General features: G+C 41.0%; 1 protein-coding gene across 2 annotated transcripts in view; it reads right to left on the bottom strand.

Moving 5' to 3' along the window:
• Positions 1-15,541, bottom strand: part of KCNQ2 (potassium voltage-gated channel subfamily Q member 2) — a 942,433-nt gene extending 926,892 nt beyond the window's left edge. For both annotated transcript variants that reach the window (XM_044090450.1, XM_044090449.1), the window contains exon 1: positions 14,970-15,541. In XM_044090450.1, coding sequence (XP_043946385.1) covers positions 14,970-15,334 — 365 coding nt within the window. In that variant the 5' untranslated portion in view covers positions 15,335-15,541. The remainder of the gene's footprint in view (positions 1-14,969) is intronic.
• Between the last annotated feature and the right edge of the window lie 2,081 nt (positions 15,542-17,622).

The following is a 17,622-nucleotide window of genomic DNA, read 5'->3' as shown; positions in this document are numbered from 1 at the left end:
GGTTATTGTGCTCCTCGCTTTTAGTCTCTGATGATAGGGTGTCGGTTCACTCCTTTTCTGTTGCTTCCTCAGAAGAAAAAAATGGGTTCTAATGCAAAATAGGGTGCATTTTGTACTGAGATATTCACCTGAAGTCATGAGCACATGTAATGTCCACGGGACCAACGTGAAACCCTTGAATATCATCTGCAGGCAGATGTTTGCTCCTTTACAGCAAAGATAGTTTTCTATCTGGGAATCCACCAAGCCAATGTCTGATCCATGGACATCCTTACAAAGGAAGTATGAAAGGAAAACAGTAGAAACACCTGTGGTCTCTGTGGCGAAAACCACTGGAATGCCAACTGCTGAGCTGGATAAATGAGAAACACGATCTTGGCAAGGAGACTTGGACTTAAAGCATGAAATCAGTTCACATCCATGGATCTTATTTACAGATGACTGTTGTATTCTGTCTGAAACTATGCTGCACTCCAATGAGACACCTCACCCACAATTCATCTCTGTTATGAGTAGCAATACAGAAAACAATTCCGTGCTCTTAAAGGTTACCATTTCCCTGCATGTAGAATTTGATCAGTGTGTCTTTAAACTACAAAAAATATGATTATTACAAAGAATAAAAACATTTCTTTCTGACCATTTCTAATTAGCCTCAGCCTTTCTTTTTGTTATCAGGCCTTATGTATCCCATTACTATGTTCATGAATCCATATAGTTCATAACTGTCTAAGCTGAAACAGAGTTAAAATAACATTGTTAAATTTACTATGAACATGCCAGTAAATGCACATCATTATTCTCAGGAAAATTGGCTGGTTTGGGTTCTCACACCTACTACTTATGTTTTACCAAGTAAAAATGGCATATTGTCTATTTTAAATACCTACTAGATATCCTGTCATAAAGGTAGTTATATAGTGATATACTTCTAGATGCTACCTTGAGATATGCCTGTACCTGAAGATGATACTTCTAGATGTTACCTTAAGATATCCCTGTACCTGTAGGTGATACTTCTAGATGCTACCTTGAGATATGCCTGCACCTGTAGATGATACTTCTAGATGCTACCTTGAGATATGCCTGTACCTGAAGATGATACTTCTAGATGTTACCTTAAGATATCCCTGTACCTGTAGGTGATACTTCTAGATGTTACCTTGAGATATGCCTGCACCTGTAGATGATACTTCTAGATGCTACCTTGAGATATGCCTGCACCTGTAGATGATACTTCTAGATGTTACCTTAAGATATCCCTGTACCTGTAGATGATACTTCTAGATGTTACCTTACGATATGCCTGCACCTGTAGATGATACTTCTAGATGTTACCTTAAGATATGCCTGTACCTGTAGATGATACTTGTAGATGCTACCTTGAGATGTGCCTGTACCTGTAGATGATACTTCTAGATGTTACCTTAAGATATCCCTGTACCTGTAGGTGATACTTCTAGATGTTACCTTAAGATATGCCTGTACCTGTAGATGATACTTCTAGATGTTACCTTAAGATATCCCTGTACCTGTAGATGATACTTCTAGATGCTACCTTGAGATATGCCTGTACCTGTAGATGATACTTCTAGATGCTACCTTGAGATATGCCTGTACATGTAGATGTCATCTGTCCTTATATCCCTACCTCTGTTTGCAATCATAAGTTAGAGATGTAATAAATGCAAAATAAAATCACTATGGTAACATGATGTCTTCCTTCCATGTGGCCAAACAATGGAATATTCTAACAGCATATATCAGAAATATCAAATTAAACATTCTAAAAACAAAACCAAATCTTAACTTATGTTAGCATGATGTGCAACAGCAAACTAGGCATCATTTAATCAGTGTATTTTGCAGCACATAAGACTTAATCAAACTCAGACAATTTTAACTGCCTCTCTTTTCTAACTTTATTATTGTCCCATCAGCAGATTGCTGTATCATATATTTTTCCATCCTGCATTCCCAATTGTTCTTCTTTTTAACCATAGCTTTTTTCCTCATCCATCTGCTATCTGGCCTTACATATTCAGCTTCATTCCAACTACAAAAAATAACTCCTTAAATGACTGGCTCAGTAACCACAAACTAACACTTAATACTACAAAATCAAAAAGCATGCTATTTGGCACCACTCAATATCATCACCCTTTGTGGCCCACCAACAGAAATGAGCAGCACATTCAAATGTCTCAGTTTATGGCTAAACCAATCACTAGCATTCAATGGCCATATAGAAAAACTGAGGGCAAACGTTAACTCACTTGTCTTCTGGGCCTGGAAAATATCACCTTACCTATCCAAACCAGCCAAGGGCAATCATAGAGAAAGGAATCCTTCTGGCCTACCTTGAATATGGACTACCCACAATAGCCACATCCTCTATGAAAAACTCCTTCAGACTACAGACTTTTAAAAACAAAATCTGTCCCTTCATCATTAACTCACCCCATCATATTCACCACTGCCTCACCCTCAAAACAGCCAAATGGCTCCCAGTGCAGTACAGAGTAGACCTGCTACTAGGCTGTCTCATCTTTAAACCTCTCCTACCTAACTCATTCCCACTGCTAGCTGCCAAACTTTAAACTAAACCCCAGTGCAGTACAGAGCAGACCTGCTACCAGGATCTCTCATCTTCAAACTTCTCCTGCTTAACTCATTCCCACTGCTAGCTGCCAACTTTAAACTAAACACACACACTACAACCTCAGATGCTTCTCCCAAGCAACACACCCCACACTCCAACACCCACAAACCAGGCTACACTGCACTGACCACTCTATCTCCATCCTTACCCCTAAAATATGGGAATCCCTCCCCCTCCCATCTAAAAGAACTACAATCTCCCTTCTTCACCTTCAGAGTTGAACTTAAAAAATTCCTCCACATCAAATCAAATTGCACTTGCCACACAGCAGATTGTACTTACCACGCAGCAGGTCACACGAGATGAGGCCCACTCAGCATTACTCTTTTCTACTACTAGCACCTCCTAACTGCCCCACCAACCCCTTCCCTGACTCTAATTACCCTACAGTGTTTCTGCCATGGTGTAATTCTGAAAAATAGTCATGAGGATTCCAAATTTTACATTTCTCTCAAAATTGTTGCTACAACTGTTAGTTGCTACTGTACAGCCTTGTTGTATATTGTTGCTTTATATTCTGTTTTTATTTGTACAGCTTACTGCCTCTCTGTTCTCTTTTTTTTTTCTTTTTTGTGAATTACATCCTGAAAAGGATGAGTTGTGATCAGTGTTCCAACCCAGTAATCAACTGTAAAGTAAAATAAAATAAAAATATGCTTATCCCTACCCGGCAACATACTCTTCCCCTTCTTGTGTGTATAATTGTATCTTTATTAGTTAGTAGCAGTCTTGCATGGTTAATGTAAACAAATACTCCCCTCACAAAAAAGAAGAAAGAAAATCTAGCATGATTTTTTTTCATTTATGTTTTCTCGAGGGGGAGCATTTATTGACCAGGATAGTCCACCTGGGTAGAGTGCATCTTTACTGGAGGCTCAAGGAGAAAAGATACACTACATATCAGTAGGTCTACTTTCAATGTTGAACAATTGATGCACATAGAAATTCTCAACCTATTCACTATCCATTCTTTCAGAATCTCCTTCCTTGCTATTTGTTCTCCACATGACATCCAGTCTAGAAGAAGACAGTTTTTAGTACTTAATAAATAAGCACCTATCCAGGCATGTCTAAGGATCAGCTCCTGGTGTTTTCTCCTGCCTACCTGATGAATCTGGGCATCTTGGGGCAATGTAGCAATTGCCTCATGTACACAGACAACCCTCTCCTCCTACCACCCAACACTACAACCTTGTGAGAGATGCACTTATATAGCCAAACTGGAAGTAAAGCTCTCTTCACCCAAGACTGGACTAGGCAGGCAAGAGGAGAAGGTAAACACTTGCACCACACCACACTCATCACATAGTTCCTCAAAACCTACATCACCAAAACACACACATAGCAACACAAAACACACACCTACATTCGTGGAGGCTCTCAATAAAAATCTGCTCAAGCAACAGAGACCTCCAAAGCAGAAATGTATGCAACCTCCACCCCCAACACAACCCAAATGACACATAGCCCACAAACTCAGTGTGCCACTCAACCACAGCCCATAAGGCATAACAACGTACCCAACATTCTAGTCATAGGTGACTCTATAGTCAAGCACACGTTCCACCCACCAGGCTAAACAAGGAGAAAATTACTGCCAGCTGCCTGTCAGGTGCCAGGATCCGCCACATAACGCATGCACTCAGGTCACTCCACAGCAAGTACAAATATGACTCTGTCATTGTCCATGTGGGTGTGAATAACCTGAGATTTACCTCCCTGGACTACATGAAAAGAGACATGGAGGAGCTCTCCAAACTTGTAGCCCAGGCAGGTATGACCCTAGCCCTGAGTAGCATCCTGCCATCACCCAGAATGAATTGGTTAATTGAACCTTTGACTTAATACTGCTGGATATTTAAGCTGCTGTTCAGTTAAATGTAGTTTGTATACTTTTTTTTCTGAGGAAGTCTGTGTACCACACAGAGCAAAAGCTAAAAATTCAACTAAATTTTTAACTTTTTTTTTTTGACTTCTTGTGTGGTACTTCTGTGTGTTGCTATATTGCTTGAATACCCAGAATGATACCACAGTACAAGGACAAAATGATTGACTTCAACAATTGGCTAAGCTTCTGGTGTCATTCTAAGGGGATCCAGTATCTGTCTGCCTGGGATGACATAATCGACAGACCACGATGCTTTGCAAGAGATGGCCTGCACCTGTCACCCTTGAGATTCCAGATACTGGCTAAGGCTCTTGCCACCCCTACAGTACTTTTTTTAGGCAAGGTTCAAATGACAAATTCACCACTGTAACAGGTACAAGCAAGCAAAATCTGAGGTTAATGCTACTCAATGCTAGAAGTCTAAACCTCAAAATGCATTCACTCGAGGCACTTCTTAAAATGGAGAACATCGACATCTGTGCAGTGATAGAGACCTGGTTCAAGGCTCCAGAGAGCACTCCTGCATTACAAGGCTATAATTCATACCACACCTTTTGGCAACCTAACCTGGACAAAAACACTAAAGGTGGAGGCATGTCCATATTTATTAAGGATATCCACACTTCCAAGTTAGTTGCTCAGCGTAATGCATCCGAGATTATACAAGTGCAACTAAATCTGGGCAAGACCACAATCCAAATTGTAACTTTCTACAGATCCCCCACCATGTCCCAGGATTCCCACTCCTCATTTCTTGATACACTGGAAAATATTAGGGTACAACCCAACACCCTAATAATGGGTGATTTCAACTACCCCACCATTAACTGGGAAAACTACTCATATACCAACTCTTTTGCTCAACGTTTTCTGGAATTCATAAATTCCAATGCCTTGGATCAACTTATCCGCACCCCCACCAGGGGCAGCAATATCCTAGACCTGGTCATTACCAACATGGGTGACCGGTGTTCCACACCAGAGATCAATTCCTCATTGGTCAGATCCGACCACAAGCTAATCAGCCTAGACATCCACACCCCGCCCCACCCCCCATTAGGGAAACCACCGTAAAAAAATTCTCCAAAGCCAACTTCACGCTTCTTAAGGCAGAAGTGGCAAACTTTACAACACCCATGCAGATGGACAATAGAGGTACGACTGCTGAATCCTACACAAATGCACTTTATAAGCACTTACATGAGTGCATGGATCATGCTATCCCTAATAGAACCAAGATGCTATCCTCCAAAAAAAGGAAGCCAATCTGGTGGTCCCCTGCCATAAACAAATTCTACAACAGAAGCAAGAAACTGTTGCAAAAAAAGAGTAAAACCCCATGACTGGAAGAACTCCCTGGTCAGCCTCAGTAAGAGCTGAGATCCCTCATAAAATCCTCCAAAGCTAGTTATAAAAACAAAATTGCCACAGATTCTAAAGACAACCACAATGCATTCTATAGCTATGTCAATAATCTCAATGGCAACACTCAGGTCTGCTCTGAGTTACAGCACAATGGCAGTAAATATACGGAACCAACTGATATTGCCAACATCCTGGCAGATAGGTTCAGTGCTAACTTTACCCCCCCCACCCCCTAAAGGGCCCATCTCTATACTGGAAGAATGCAAAGTTACTGTAATCATGGCTGCACAGGTAAAAAACACACTCTCCAAAGCCAAGAACACAGCATCCATAGGACCTGACAACATCCCAGGCTGCATTCTACATGAACTACAGAATGAACTGGCACCCCACCTAAGCATCATGTTCAATCATAGCCTCACCTCAGGCTTTGTGCCCACTGAATGGTGTACAGCAACGGTTATCCCAATCAACAAAGGGGGAGCCAGCCAGGAACTACTACCCCATTAGCCTAATGAGCCTGGTCTGCAAGAAAATGGAATGTACCATCATGGAACTTAAAAACAAAGACATTGGTAATCTCCAAACTCTGGACCCCACCCAGTTCAGGTTTGTAAAAGGCAGATCATGTCTCCTAAACCTGATTAACTTCTTTGAAGCAGTCACCAAAGCCGTAGACAAGGGTAAGGTGGTTCACACACCCTATCTAGATCTCGCCAAGGCTTTTGACACCATCCCCCACTCTGGAATTATAGATAAACTCACTAAACTAGGTATAAATCCTTATGTCACAAGATGGGTTGCCAACTGGCTCACTGACAGAACCCACACTGAGAAAGTAGCAGACACCAAATCTGACTTCAGACCAGTGACAAGTGGAGTACCACAGGGTTCAGTCATGGGTCCTCTCCTGTTTGATATCTACTTTTCTGAAGTACAGGCTAACACAGAAGGTCTTTGGCTAATGAAGTTTGTAGATGACTGCAGACTAGGAGTCATAATTAAAACTCCTAATGATGTGGACATCCTACAAATGGGCCTCACTGAGACAGATGCCTGGTGTGAAAGCCATGGCCTCAAGCTCAATGCCAAAAAGTGCATTGTCATCCCCTTTGGTAAAAACTCTGTACCCATGGGCTACTACATAGGTGGTAGTCTACTTAGAACTGATAGTGTGATAAGAGACCTTGGGACACAGGTGGACAGTAGTCTCTCCTTTGATAATCACAGCACCACAGTAGTCAGGAAATCCTTCTACATGGCACACCTTATCACAAAAGGTTTCTCATCCAGGAAAAAAGAGGTCATTGTTCCCCTCTACTCGTCACTCATTAGACCCATTATAGAGTACAATGCCCCTTTTGGTGTCTACCTCACAAGATATCCACAACAACTAGAAAGGCCGCAGAAATACCTCACAAAGAGGATTACTGGCCTCAAACAGATTCCCTATGCAGACCGTCTCAAAAAACTCCAGCTTTACTCCGTCACATATCACCTACTCAGAGGTGATCTCTGCCTAACATACAAGGCTATGTCAAACCCAGAGCTGTTGGACATGCTCCACTTAAAGAAATCCCAATCCCTCTGAGCTACATGCTCTAGGGACCTAAACCTTGTCACCACAATAAACAGAACAGGCTGGCGGGATGGATTCTTGTCCCAGAGACTTTCCATACTCTGGAACAAGCTACCTATCTATATCAAACAAAGCTCCTCATTAGCACTCTTCAAGAAAAATCTTGATGATTGAATGGAAGATAGGAAATTCACCCCGGGGATCACTTCTGTGGCTTTGCTCGACATTGGCACAGGAAAATAATTTTCTTGGGTGGCAAAAGCCAGGGTACCTTTCTGGCTAGGCTTGTATAGGCCCCAGGGCTGATAGCCTAGTACCTACCTATGAACTTATGAACATAATGCTACTTGGTTGCCACAGTCTAAATCCTGATACATACCTAATATCTTTACTATTTTTGTTTTATTTCATTTTGCTTTAATTTACTGGGTTCATCTAAATGGGTTTAGTCAAAAACAACTTTTCAGCATAGGCTGGGGAGAAAAGCTGCATCATTTTGCAAACACTTTTAAACAGATATTCAGGAACATATTTGAATAGACATTAAATAATGTATATTAACAACTGCACATATGTTTGCTAATTAGATTGCATTCATGTGAAATAAAGGCAACTAATGCAGTTACAAGATAGGTATGCATTACTAGATGTTGAACATTGAGCATTTGAAGAGGTGTATTAATGGGTTTAGCAAGCAGATAATAGATCATGTGATGCTTAGAAATTTAAAGAAACTGAGGTGAGAGTGAGAACTAGGTAGGGCAGAAATGTTACTATTGTAGTTAATAGGTGAGGTATAAAGCAGGTTTGGAGATAAAATTATATGTGCGTGCGTGTGTGTGTGTGTGTGTGTGTGTGTGTGTGTGTGCACTCGCGGGTGTGCACCCATATGTCTCTAGCTATCATAAGGTTTATTTTAGAAGCATGCAGTGTGGGCAGTGCCACAAAACTATGTACATGGCTAGGAGATGCTAGTAAAACTCTTCGGGTATTGTTTTTAGACCAGTTGCAGGGTATATGACTCTGAATGAAGAGAATGGTTTGATACATAGCAAGCCGAAGATAACCATGATATTTATCCTGCAGATATTCTGTTAAACATATGACTAAACATGCAAGACATTCCCTGAAAATACGCATCACCTAGCCCCTCGTCACCTTTATCTCAAGAGAAATGCTTCTAATTTAAACAACATCGTCTAGTTATTTTTAAAAGATGAGCTACATACTTATGCCTTAAAGGGAAGCCAAACCACACAGCTATATACAACAAGTATTTCAGCTACTTGGCTTCTGAACAACCATGATTCAAGCCAGTAAAACCAAACCCATTCTGGCCAATAAAACCAAACCCCACTAGATATCGACATACATACTTCAACCTTTTATTGACCTCATGAGCACAGCATACAGTGGATATAAAAAGTTTACACACCCCTGTTAAAATGCCAGATTTTGTGATATAAAAAATGAGACCACAATAAATCATTTCAAAACTTTTCCCACCTTTAATGTGACCTATGACCTGTACAGTTCAATTGAAAAACAAGCAAATCTGTTAGGGGAAAAATGTACAATATGCTGGTTGCATAAGGGTGCACACCATTAAACTAATACTTTGTTGTGTGTGCACACCCTTAAACTAATACTTTGTTGAAACACATTTTGATTTAATTACAACATTCAGTCTTATTGGGTACACACCTGCCATCAATTAAAGAGACTCTGATTAACCCCATATAAAGTTCAGCTGTCCTAGTAGGATTTTCCTGACATTTACTCAGTTGCCTGCTACAGCAAAAGCCATGCTTCGCAGAGAGCATACAAAACATCAAAGGGATCTCATTTTTGAAAGGTATCAGTCAGGAGAAGGGTACAGAAAAATTACTACAGCATTTGCTATATCATGGAACACAATGAAGACAGTCATCAAAAAGTGGAGAAAATATGGGACAACAGTGACATTGCAAAGAACTAGACTTCCCTCCAACATTAATGAAAAGACAAGATAAAAACTGATCAGGGAGGCTGCCAAGAGACCTACAGCAACACTGAAGGAGCTGCAGGAATTTCTGGCAAGCACTGGTTGTGTACTACATGTGACAACAATCTCCCGTATTCTCCATATGTCTGGATTATGGGATAGGGTTGCAAGACAGAAGCCTTTTCTTACACAGGAAAGCATCCAGGCCTGGCTAAAATTTGTAAAACAATACATCAAGTCTCCCAAAAGCATGTGGGAAAATGTGTTATGGTCTGATGAGAACAAGGTTGAACTTTTTGGCCACAATTCCAAAATGTACGTTTGGTGCAAAAACAACACTTCGGGTGGCAGTATCATACTTTGGGGTTGCTTTTCTTCATCTGGAATTGGGGCTTGAGACAAGGTGAAGGGAATTATGAACAGCTCCAAATACCAGTCACTTTTGGCCCAAAACCTTCAGGTGTCTGCCAAAAAGCTGAAGATGAAGAGGAATTTCACCTTTCAGCATGACAATGACCCCAAGCATACATCCAAATCAACAAAAGAATGGCTTCACCAGAAGAAAATTAAAGTTTTTGGATGGCCCAACCAGAGCCCAGACCCAAATCCAATAGAAAATCTGTGGGGTGACCTGAAGAGTGCTGTGCACAAGAGATGCCCTCTCAATCTGACAGATTTGGAGCATTTTTGGAAGCAAAAGTGGGCAAATATTGCCAAGTCAAGATGTGCCATGCTGACAGACTCCTACCCAAGAAGACTGAATGCCATAATAAAATCAAAAGGTGCTTCAAAAAAGTATTAGTTTAAGGGTATGCACACTTATGCAACCAGTGTAGTGTACGTTTTTTTTATTTTTTATATTTTTTCCCCTAACAGATTTGTTTTTCAATTGAATTGTACAGATTATAGGTCACATTAAAGGTGAGAAAAATTTTGAAACGATTTATTGTGGTCTCATTTTTTTTATATCACACAAAAATGGCATTTTAACAATAGTGTGTAAACTTTTTAGATCCACTGTACCTGGATAGTTTAGCTATACTTCAGAAAGCCCACCTGCTGCCCGTAAAGATTAAGGTGCCTGCAAAATATCCCAATTAACATCCAAACCAAATGGTAAAAAGGTCACATAGACAAACCATTTAGTAAAAACTGCAAGGAAAACCCATGCAAGCTAGAGTTTTCACTGTGTGTTACCTTAAATTGCCTGTGGTGGAGGCCCATATGATATATGCAAGTGACCCCTTCAGGACATCATGTGTTTCAGCTGCATGGCTTCTGAATGTCTATAACTTTTTTCTTGCTGAATTACATTCGGGCCAATAAAGCCATTTTTTCTCTCCTCGTCAGCACAACATAAGTGGATAGTTTGGATATACTTCAGAAACTCTGAGTCGTTAAACCCAGCTAATGCCCATAAAGATTAAGGTGCCTGCAAAATATCTAGAGGAACATCCAAATCACAGAGTAAAAAGGACACACAGACAACCCCCAGACAGGGTTTTCCTTACAGTTTTTACTCATATTTTGCAGGCACCTTAAACTTTATGAGCATCAGCTAGGTTTAAAGACCCTTTGTTTCTGAACTTTAGCTAAACTAACCACTTATGCTGTGCTGACAAGGTCAATAGAAAGGTAGAAACATGTAGGCCTTCAGCTAATTGGCCTGAATGTGACCATAAAGACTTTACAAGAAGTAAAAAAAAAAAGTCATGGACACTGAAAAGCCATGTGGCTGAAACATTTGATGTCCTAAAGGGATAGTTTGCATATATCCCCTGGCTCTTCACTACAGGATGTTTAAAGCATCATACAGTGAAAACTCTAGCTTGGCTGGGTTTTCCTTGCAGTTTTTATATAAAGCTAATAAGTACATTGTCTCTAGTTAATACAGCTTGGTTACTCTCTCTCTCTCTTCTCCATTTGTGTCTGTCTGTGTCTGTGTGGTTATTACAGCATAGTTCTCTTCCTGTAAATATTTGTGCCTGTAGTTTTTAATTGCAGCCTTTTGCTTTAATCTTATATAGCTCTTAATGTATGTTACTTTCCTCTTAGTTAATACTGGCAAAGTACATTCTGTTTCTGCCAATTGTTATTGATGAAAATATAGGTTAGTCTGACCTTTGTAACTTTTGTAGTCACTTTATGGCGGAAAAGAATTTTTCACCACCCCAACTATCCAGATTTAAATGTTATATTAACAGAAAAACTGGCAAATGACAGTAATTGAAACTACTGTTTCTCGGGAATCTGTTCCATACCTCTCAACTGTCCAGATTTTTGCAGAATTTCCAGATTTTTGTCTCAATTTTTTGGTCTGTTCCTCATACACTTTGTGTTTTTTCTGGCAAATCACTGTGAACTGAAGTCACTAAATAATGACATACATTAGAATTTCAGACTTCATACCCTTCAGAAAATGCATGCTAACACGCATCCTAATATTCTAGCAGTTCTCTAAGTTTATAAGAGCAATATTTAAAATTTGTCCCTATTTTTGTACCTTTGCCCCCCCCCCCCCCCCACCACCACCACCATTGTTTTAGGCTTTGTCCAGATTTCTTGCAGTAAGATGTTGAGAGGTATGATCTTCTGTCATGGGAAGTATCAGGTACATAAGCATACACCGTATTCACAGACCTTAAATGAGAACATGGGATGTATCAGGTACTTAAGCATACAACGTATTCACAGACCTTATATGAAAACATGGGATGTATCCGGTACTTGAGCATACACTGTATTCACAAACCTTATATGAGAACTTGGGACATATCGGGTAGATAAGCATACACTGTATTCACAGACCTTATATGGAAACATGACACATATCAGGTACATAGGTAAACATGGTATTCACAAACCTTATATGAGAACATGGGACGTATCAGGAACATAAGCATGCATTGTATTTACAGACCTTATAAAACGGTCCAGTGTTCTAAATGATCATCACAAAGAAGGAATTGTAAAGATCTAAACCAAATGTCTTTCTTGCAGTCTTTACAAAACGCCTTGTGAGTGAATTATTGTGCAAGCACGGAGAGTGTGTGTGTGTGTGTGTGCGTGCGTGTGTGCGTGTGTTTGTGTGTGTATGTGTGTGTGTCAGGGAGAAGGAGATAAGTGTATTGGTCCAGCGAATCTCATTTACATAAAACTAGTAATCAGACTATGCAAGGATTGGTTAATGCCATTATTATTATTATTATTATTATTATTATTATTATTATTATTATTGTATTTTCCTCATCTCCCGCTCCCAGAGGCTGAGCACCGCGAATGTGGATCCTCAATCTCACCGATAAACTGATCGAAAGACACAGGTGGAGCTGTCCAACGCCTGGACCTTCTGAAATGTATGGTACGCACAAAATAGGAGCTGTCCATCCTCCACCTTCCTGAAACGAGATACAAACTCAAGACCTACATTACGAGCTTGGTTTTGGACTTGTATGCTATTATAGGGTTACCACCTGTCCCTCGTGTTGCAGTTGTTGTGTCCTGCGGGGGGGGGGGGTGAAAAATGTCAAATGTCCAGATATTTAGGAAAAAAATGTTTTCTAAATTTTCTTTAACATTTGTATTAAACAATTATTTTGTATTTGAAACGCCTAGATGTTATATGGAACAATATAAACAACACGTGTGCTATGAGATTATTTTTGGCAAAAAGTGAAACTCAGTCCTTTTCCGAAGTTGTAGGTATAATTCTCCCAGCAAAATCTCACGTTTCCACAAAAAATGTCCCACGTTAAGCATTTGAAAAAGTGGCAGCCCTATATTTTACATCGTATACACCGCTTGCAGGATATTGCCAGGATAACTTGTAACGACGTGTTTCGGTCTCACACCATTATAGGACGTTGGACAGGATCTCCCACTGAATCCGTCGGGTACATTTGGGGAAGTAACTCGGTGTAGGCTTTGCATACATACTATGTATTAAATAAACGTCAGTTTAGCCCTCTGGCTTTAAGTGGCTTCTCAAGCAAGTGTTACCACACCCTGCATATCATTTGACTACATGAAACTACAATTAGAAAACGAAAGGGAAACATACTATAAATGAAAGAAGTGAGTACGTGCTTTAGTGTGTATTCTGGACTCGAGTCTTTAAAGGGAAATTAAATGACTAGCTTACACAAAAGGATATATGATGATATGACAACTAATATGGATTATTCATAAATGATATATGATGATAAAACGTTAATTCCGTATGCAGTATAAGCTACCCTGTCCAGAAATGGTAGCCATGCCTATGAGCTGGCGGGTCATCATATTTAGCCATGGCAACATATGAGAGAATTCAGGGCATGGTCCTACCTGGCCAGCGGGCCTGCGTGTCTTCCCGTTATCAAAACTGGAGAATCTTTTTAAAGATTATATTTAAAATAAGAAGAAAACTCAAATCCATGCCAGCCTTATCAGATTGCTGAAATATTCTTGAAACCTCTGACAATGGGATCTGATACACGCATTACCTCTTATCACCTTGCATCAGTTGTCAAAGATTACGCATCTCACACAGCTGCAAATAGTGTACAACAGCTAAAAACACAACTGCAAAGCTAGTAGTTTGACTCTGCCTTTGGGAGTGTGTGTGTGTGTGTGTCTTTAAGATACTATGTATATGCCTATATATTACAAATAGTATGCATACACACATCATTTTATTAATGATGTTTTACATAATGCTGGTTTGCCAGCAACAGTTCCACACTATCTTTGGACAACAATAAAAGTAAAACACTCCAGGAAACGGGCTCTACTTCCTATGCTTGGACTGGGGTTACTGTAACTGTGCTACAATACACAGCCCAGCAAAAGCAACACCAGCGGCGCCGGTGTCCTCTTGTCTGTTACTGTACTGTCTCCGCACGCAATCACTCACACCCAGTGACAAATCCAAAACAGAAGGGGGACGTGGCTTTGCTTAGTTCACCCTGCTGTACTATTCTCTTTGTCTGATAATCATTTTACCTTTGTTTCTATCGTTGTGACTCAAGGGAGTCAAGACCAAAGAGAGCAATCTGTTTATGCGTAGCTTTGTTATATTAACTGAGCATCCGAAAATTACATTAGAATTGATTTAATTATTTTATATGCAAACAATATTCATTATGTGGAGAAACAATGGTCAGTGAATTACATTACCCGTTAACATAATTTTCAGTCCTGTACTAGATTATTATAGCTTCTGATACATACAGCAATTATTATATGTTAACAAAACCAGCACATTGCATATGTACTCGTGTTTTCCCATTATGTTGGTGGTGGTGTTTTCTCCTCCTACTATGGCTTGTTTTACTTCCTCGGTATTACATTTGGTAAATGCAGTTACTGTATGCCCCCCTGTCCAAACCTTGGTAAAAAAATAAATAGTTTACTCTAAACAGGTCATTCCAGGCTGTACAGATATGTAACGATTACAGTGCACTGTGTGTGGTAAGACAATTTTCAGGGGTGTTGGCATGTGGGTACTCACACATAAGCGTGGTAGATGAATGCCCATCCTCGGGGTCTCTCCAACACATTGTAGAGGAAGTTCTGCAGCTTTCGGTAGAAGGCATTCCGCTTAGGAGGGCGACCGGAGCCAGTGATGCCGCCGGAGGATGAGCGCCCCTTGTTGCTGAGGATACTTCCCCGCTTGCTACCACCACCACCACCGCCTACTCCGCCACCTCCGCCGCCTACACTCTCAGGGCCGCCACCGATGAGTAACGTTGCATCCTTGCAGCTCGCCTCCCCCGCACTACCAGAGTCCTGGAGCCCCACAAACCCCACTTTCAGCTTTTTCTCTCCTGCTCCAGAGGCCGGGTACACCCCACCATTCCTCGATTTCTGCACCATCCTTCTCTTGATGTTAGCCGCTCCTGTTCTTATCCTGTTTTGGGGGGGTTGGATTGAGGGTTCTTGACTAGAGATCACCGGAGATCTAGCCCCGCCGCCACAAACGACAGCTGCAGCCACAGGCCTGGAAGGAGCATTGCCAGGTAGAAACGACAGGCGATCTGTAACGTGGGCTGGAGGCTCGAGCCGCAGCGGCTGCTGCTTGTGTATTTGTGCCTCGTATGTCGGTGCTGGAACAATCTGCAATCAGGGCTGCAGTTCAGCTCCTCCCACCCCGCGACACGCGCCCCCGTTAACTCATGTATGGTGCAGCCTGCCTTCCACTGTGCAGCGTGCAGAGATGTGGAGAGCTATACAGGTGTGGAAAAAACAGCTACACAAACCTGAGGTAGACCTAGCTATCAGCATTTAGTCTCGCAAACCCGAAACAAAATCTGACAATGTGGAACAGATAGGTGAAGTGTGGAGCATTTGCAAACAACTTTTACTAGCTGAAATTTGCTCTTTTGATGGCCCAGACTGTTGTGTTAATAAAACAAAATGATAAGGTTCAATGTGGAGTTTTACTTAACCGTAACACCAAGTGTCAAACAAGCATCTGTCCCGAATTTTGCAGAATATACAGATGTTTCCTCAAATTTTTATTTACTCCTCATAAAAGTTATTTTTCTCTGACAAATAATACGGGATTGAAGTCACGAAATAATGTCATCCATTTGAATTTCATACTTTGTATCTTCTTCAGAAAATGCCTTCTACCGTGAAACATGTTATTCCAGTGACTTTTTAAATTTATGAGAGCAATATTTAAGATTGTGAGCTATTTTTACTTTGACGCAAAATGAAGTATGACTTTTTAAAATGTGAAGGAAAGCACAGTTCCTAGCGGATTTTAAGAGTCTGTGTGTGTGTGTGTGTGTGTGTGTGTTTGTGAGTAAGATCACATCATATTTCATTTACAACATTACCCCCAAATTATTTGGGCCAAATACATGTGCCAGTTTTTAGGAGATAGGGGGAACTTAAATATTTCTACTGGTATAACCTAGACATTGCTGGAATCGGACTTAAGCAGGGTTGCCACCTTTTAACAAGGCCAAAGTGGGACACGGGGGTGTGGCCAATATGACAATGGCCACATACCAACCACGACATCACCAGAGGTGTTAAAGGAGATGCAGTATTACAGTTATGGATACAACATTGTGACATTACAGCATACTGAAAACTCAAACCATTTAAATGAAGTGAACTATTACTGCAAAAAACACATTACTCAGTTGTAACAGTAAATAAACTTTAAAGGAATAGTTTCATAGGTAGGTACTAGGCTATCTGCCCGAAGGCATTTATAAGCCTAGCCAGAATGTGTTGGCTTTCGCCATCCCCTTAGATTAGCTCCCTGTGCCTCTGTCCAGCAGAGCCACTGAATTGATCCCCGAAGTAAACTTTCTGTTTCCCATCCACTTGTCAAGGTTTCTTTTGAAGAGTGTTAGCGAGGGCACTGCCTAATGTAGATTGCAATCTTGTTCCAGAGCATGGGAAGTCTCCGGGACAGGAATCTATCCCTCCAACATGTCCTATTTATTGTTGTGGTGAGGTTTAGAGCCCTTGAGTGTGTGGCTCGAGGGGATAAGGTTTTCTTTAGGTGGAGCATGTCCATCAATTCTGGGTTGGACATGGCCTTGTATGTCAGGCAGAGATCACCTCTGAGTAGGTGGTATGTAACCGAGTACAGCTGTAGTTTCTTCAGTCGAGCTGCATAGGGCATCTGTTTGAGGCCAGTGATCCTCTTGGTGAGGTATTTCTGTGGTCTTTCCAGCTGTTGCAGGTGTCTTGTATGTACATCCCAAATGGGGCATTGTACTCTATGATGGGTCTGATGAGTGATGAGTAGAAGGGCACAATGATCTCTTTTGATGTGGATGTGAACCCTTTTGTGATTAAGTGGGCCACGTAGAAGGATTTTCTAACCACTTTGGCAATGTGATTATCAAAGGTGAGATTACTATCTACTTGGGTCCTCAGATCCCTTATTACGCCTTCTGTATTTAGGGGACTATCACCTATGTGGTAGTTTGTGGGTACTTTGTTTTTTCCAAAGGGGATGACTATGCACTTTTTGGCATTTAGCTTGAGGCCATGATTTTGACACCAGGTATCCGTCTCAGTAAGACCCTTTTGGAGGATGTCTGTGTTAGCCGGAGAGTCAATTATAGCCCCTAGTTTGCAGTCGTCTGTGAACTTGGTCAGCCATAGTCCTCCTGTGCTTGCCTGTACCTCTGAGA

Source organism: Protopterus annectens, chromosome 12.part0 (assembly GCF_019279795.1).
Source record: "Protopterus annectens isolate FY-2018-M chromosome 12.part0, PAN1.0, whole genome shotgun sequence".
Lineage (NCBI taxonomy): Eukaryota > Metazoa > Chordata > Ceratodontiformes > Protopteridae > Protopterus > Protopterus annectens.
Note: the sequence above shows the minus strand (reverse complement) of the source record. Positions and strands in the feature narration are given on the sequence as shown.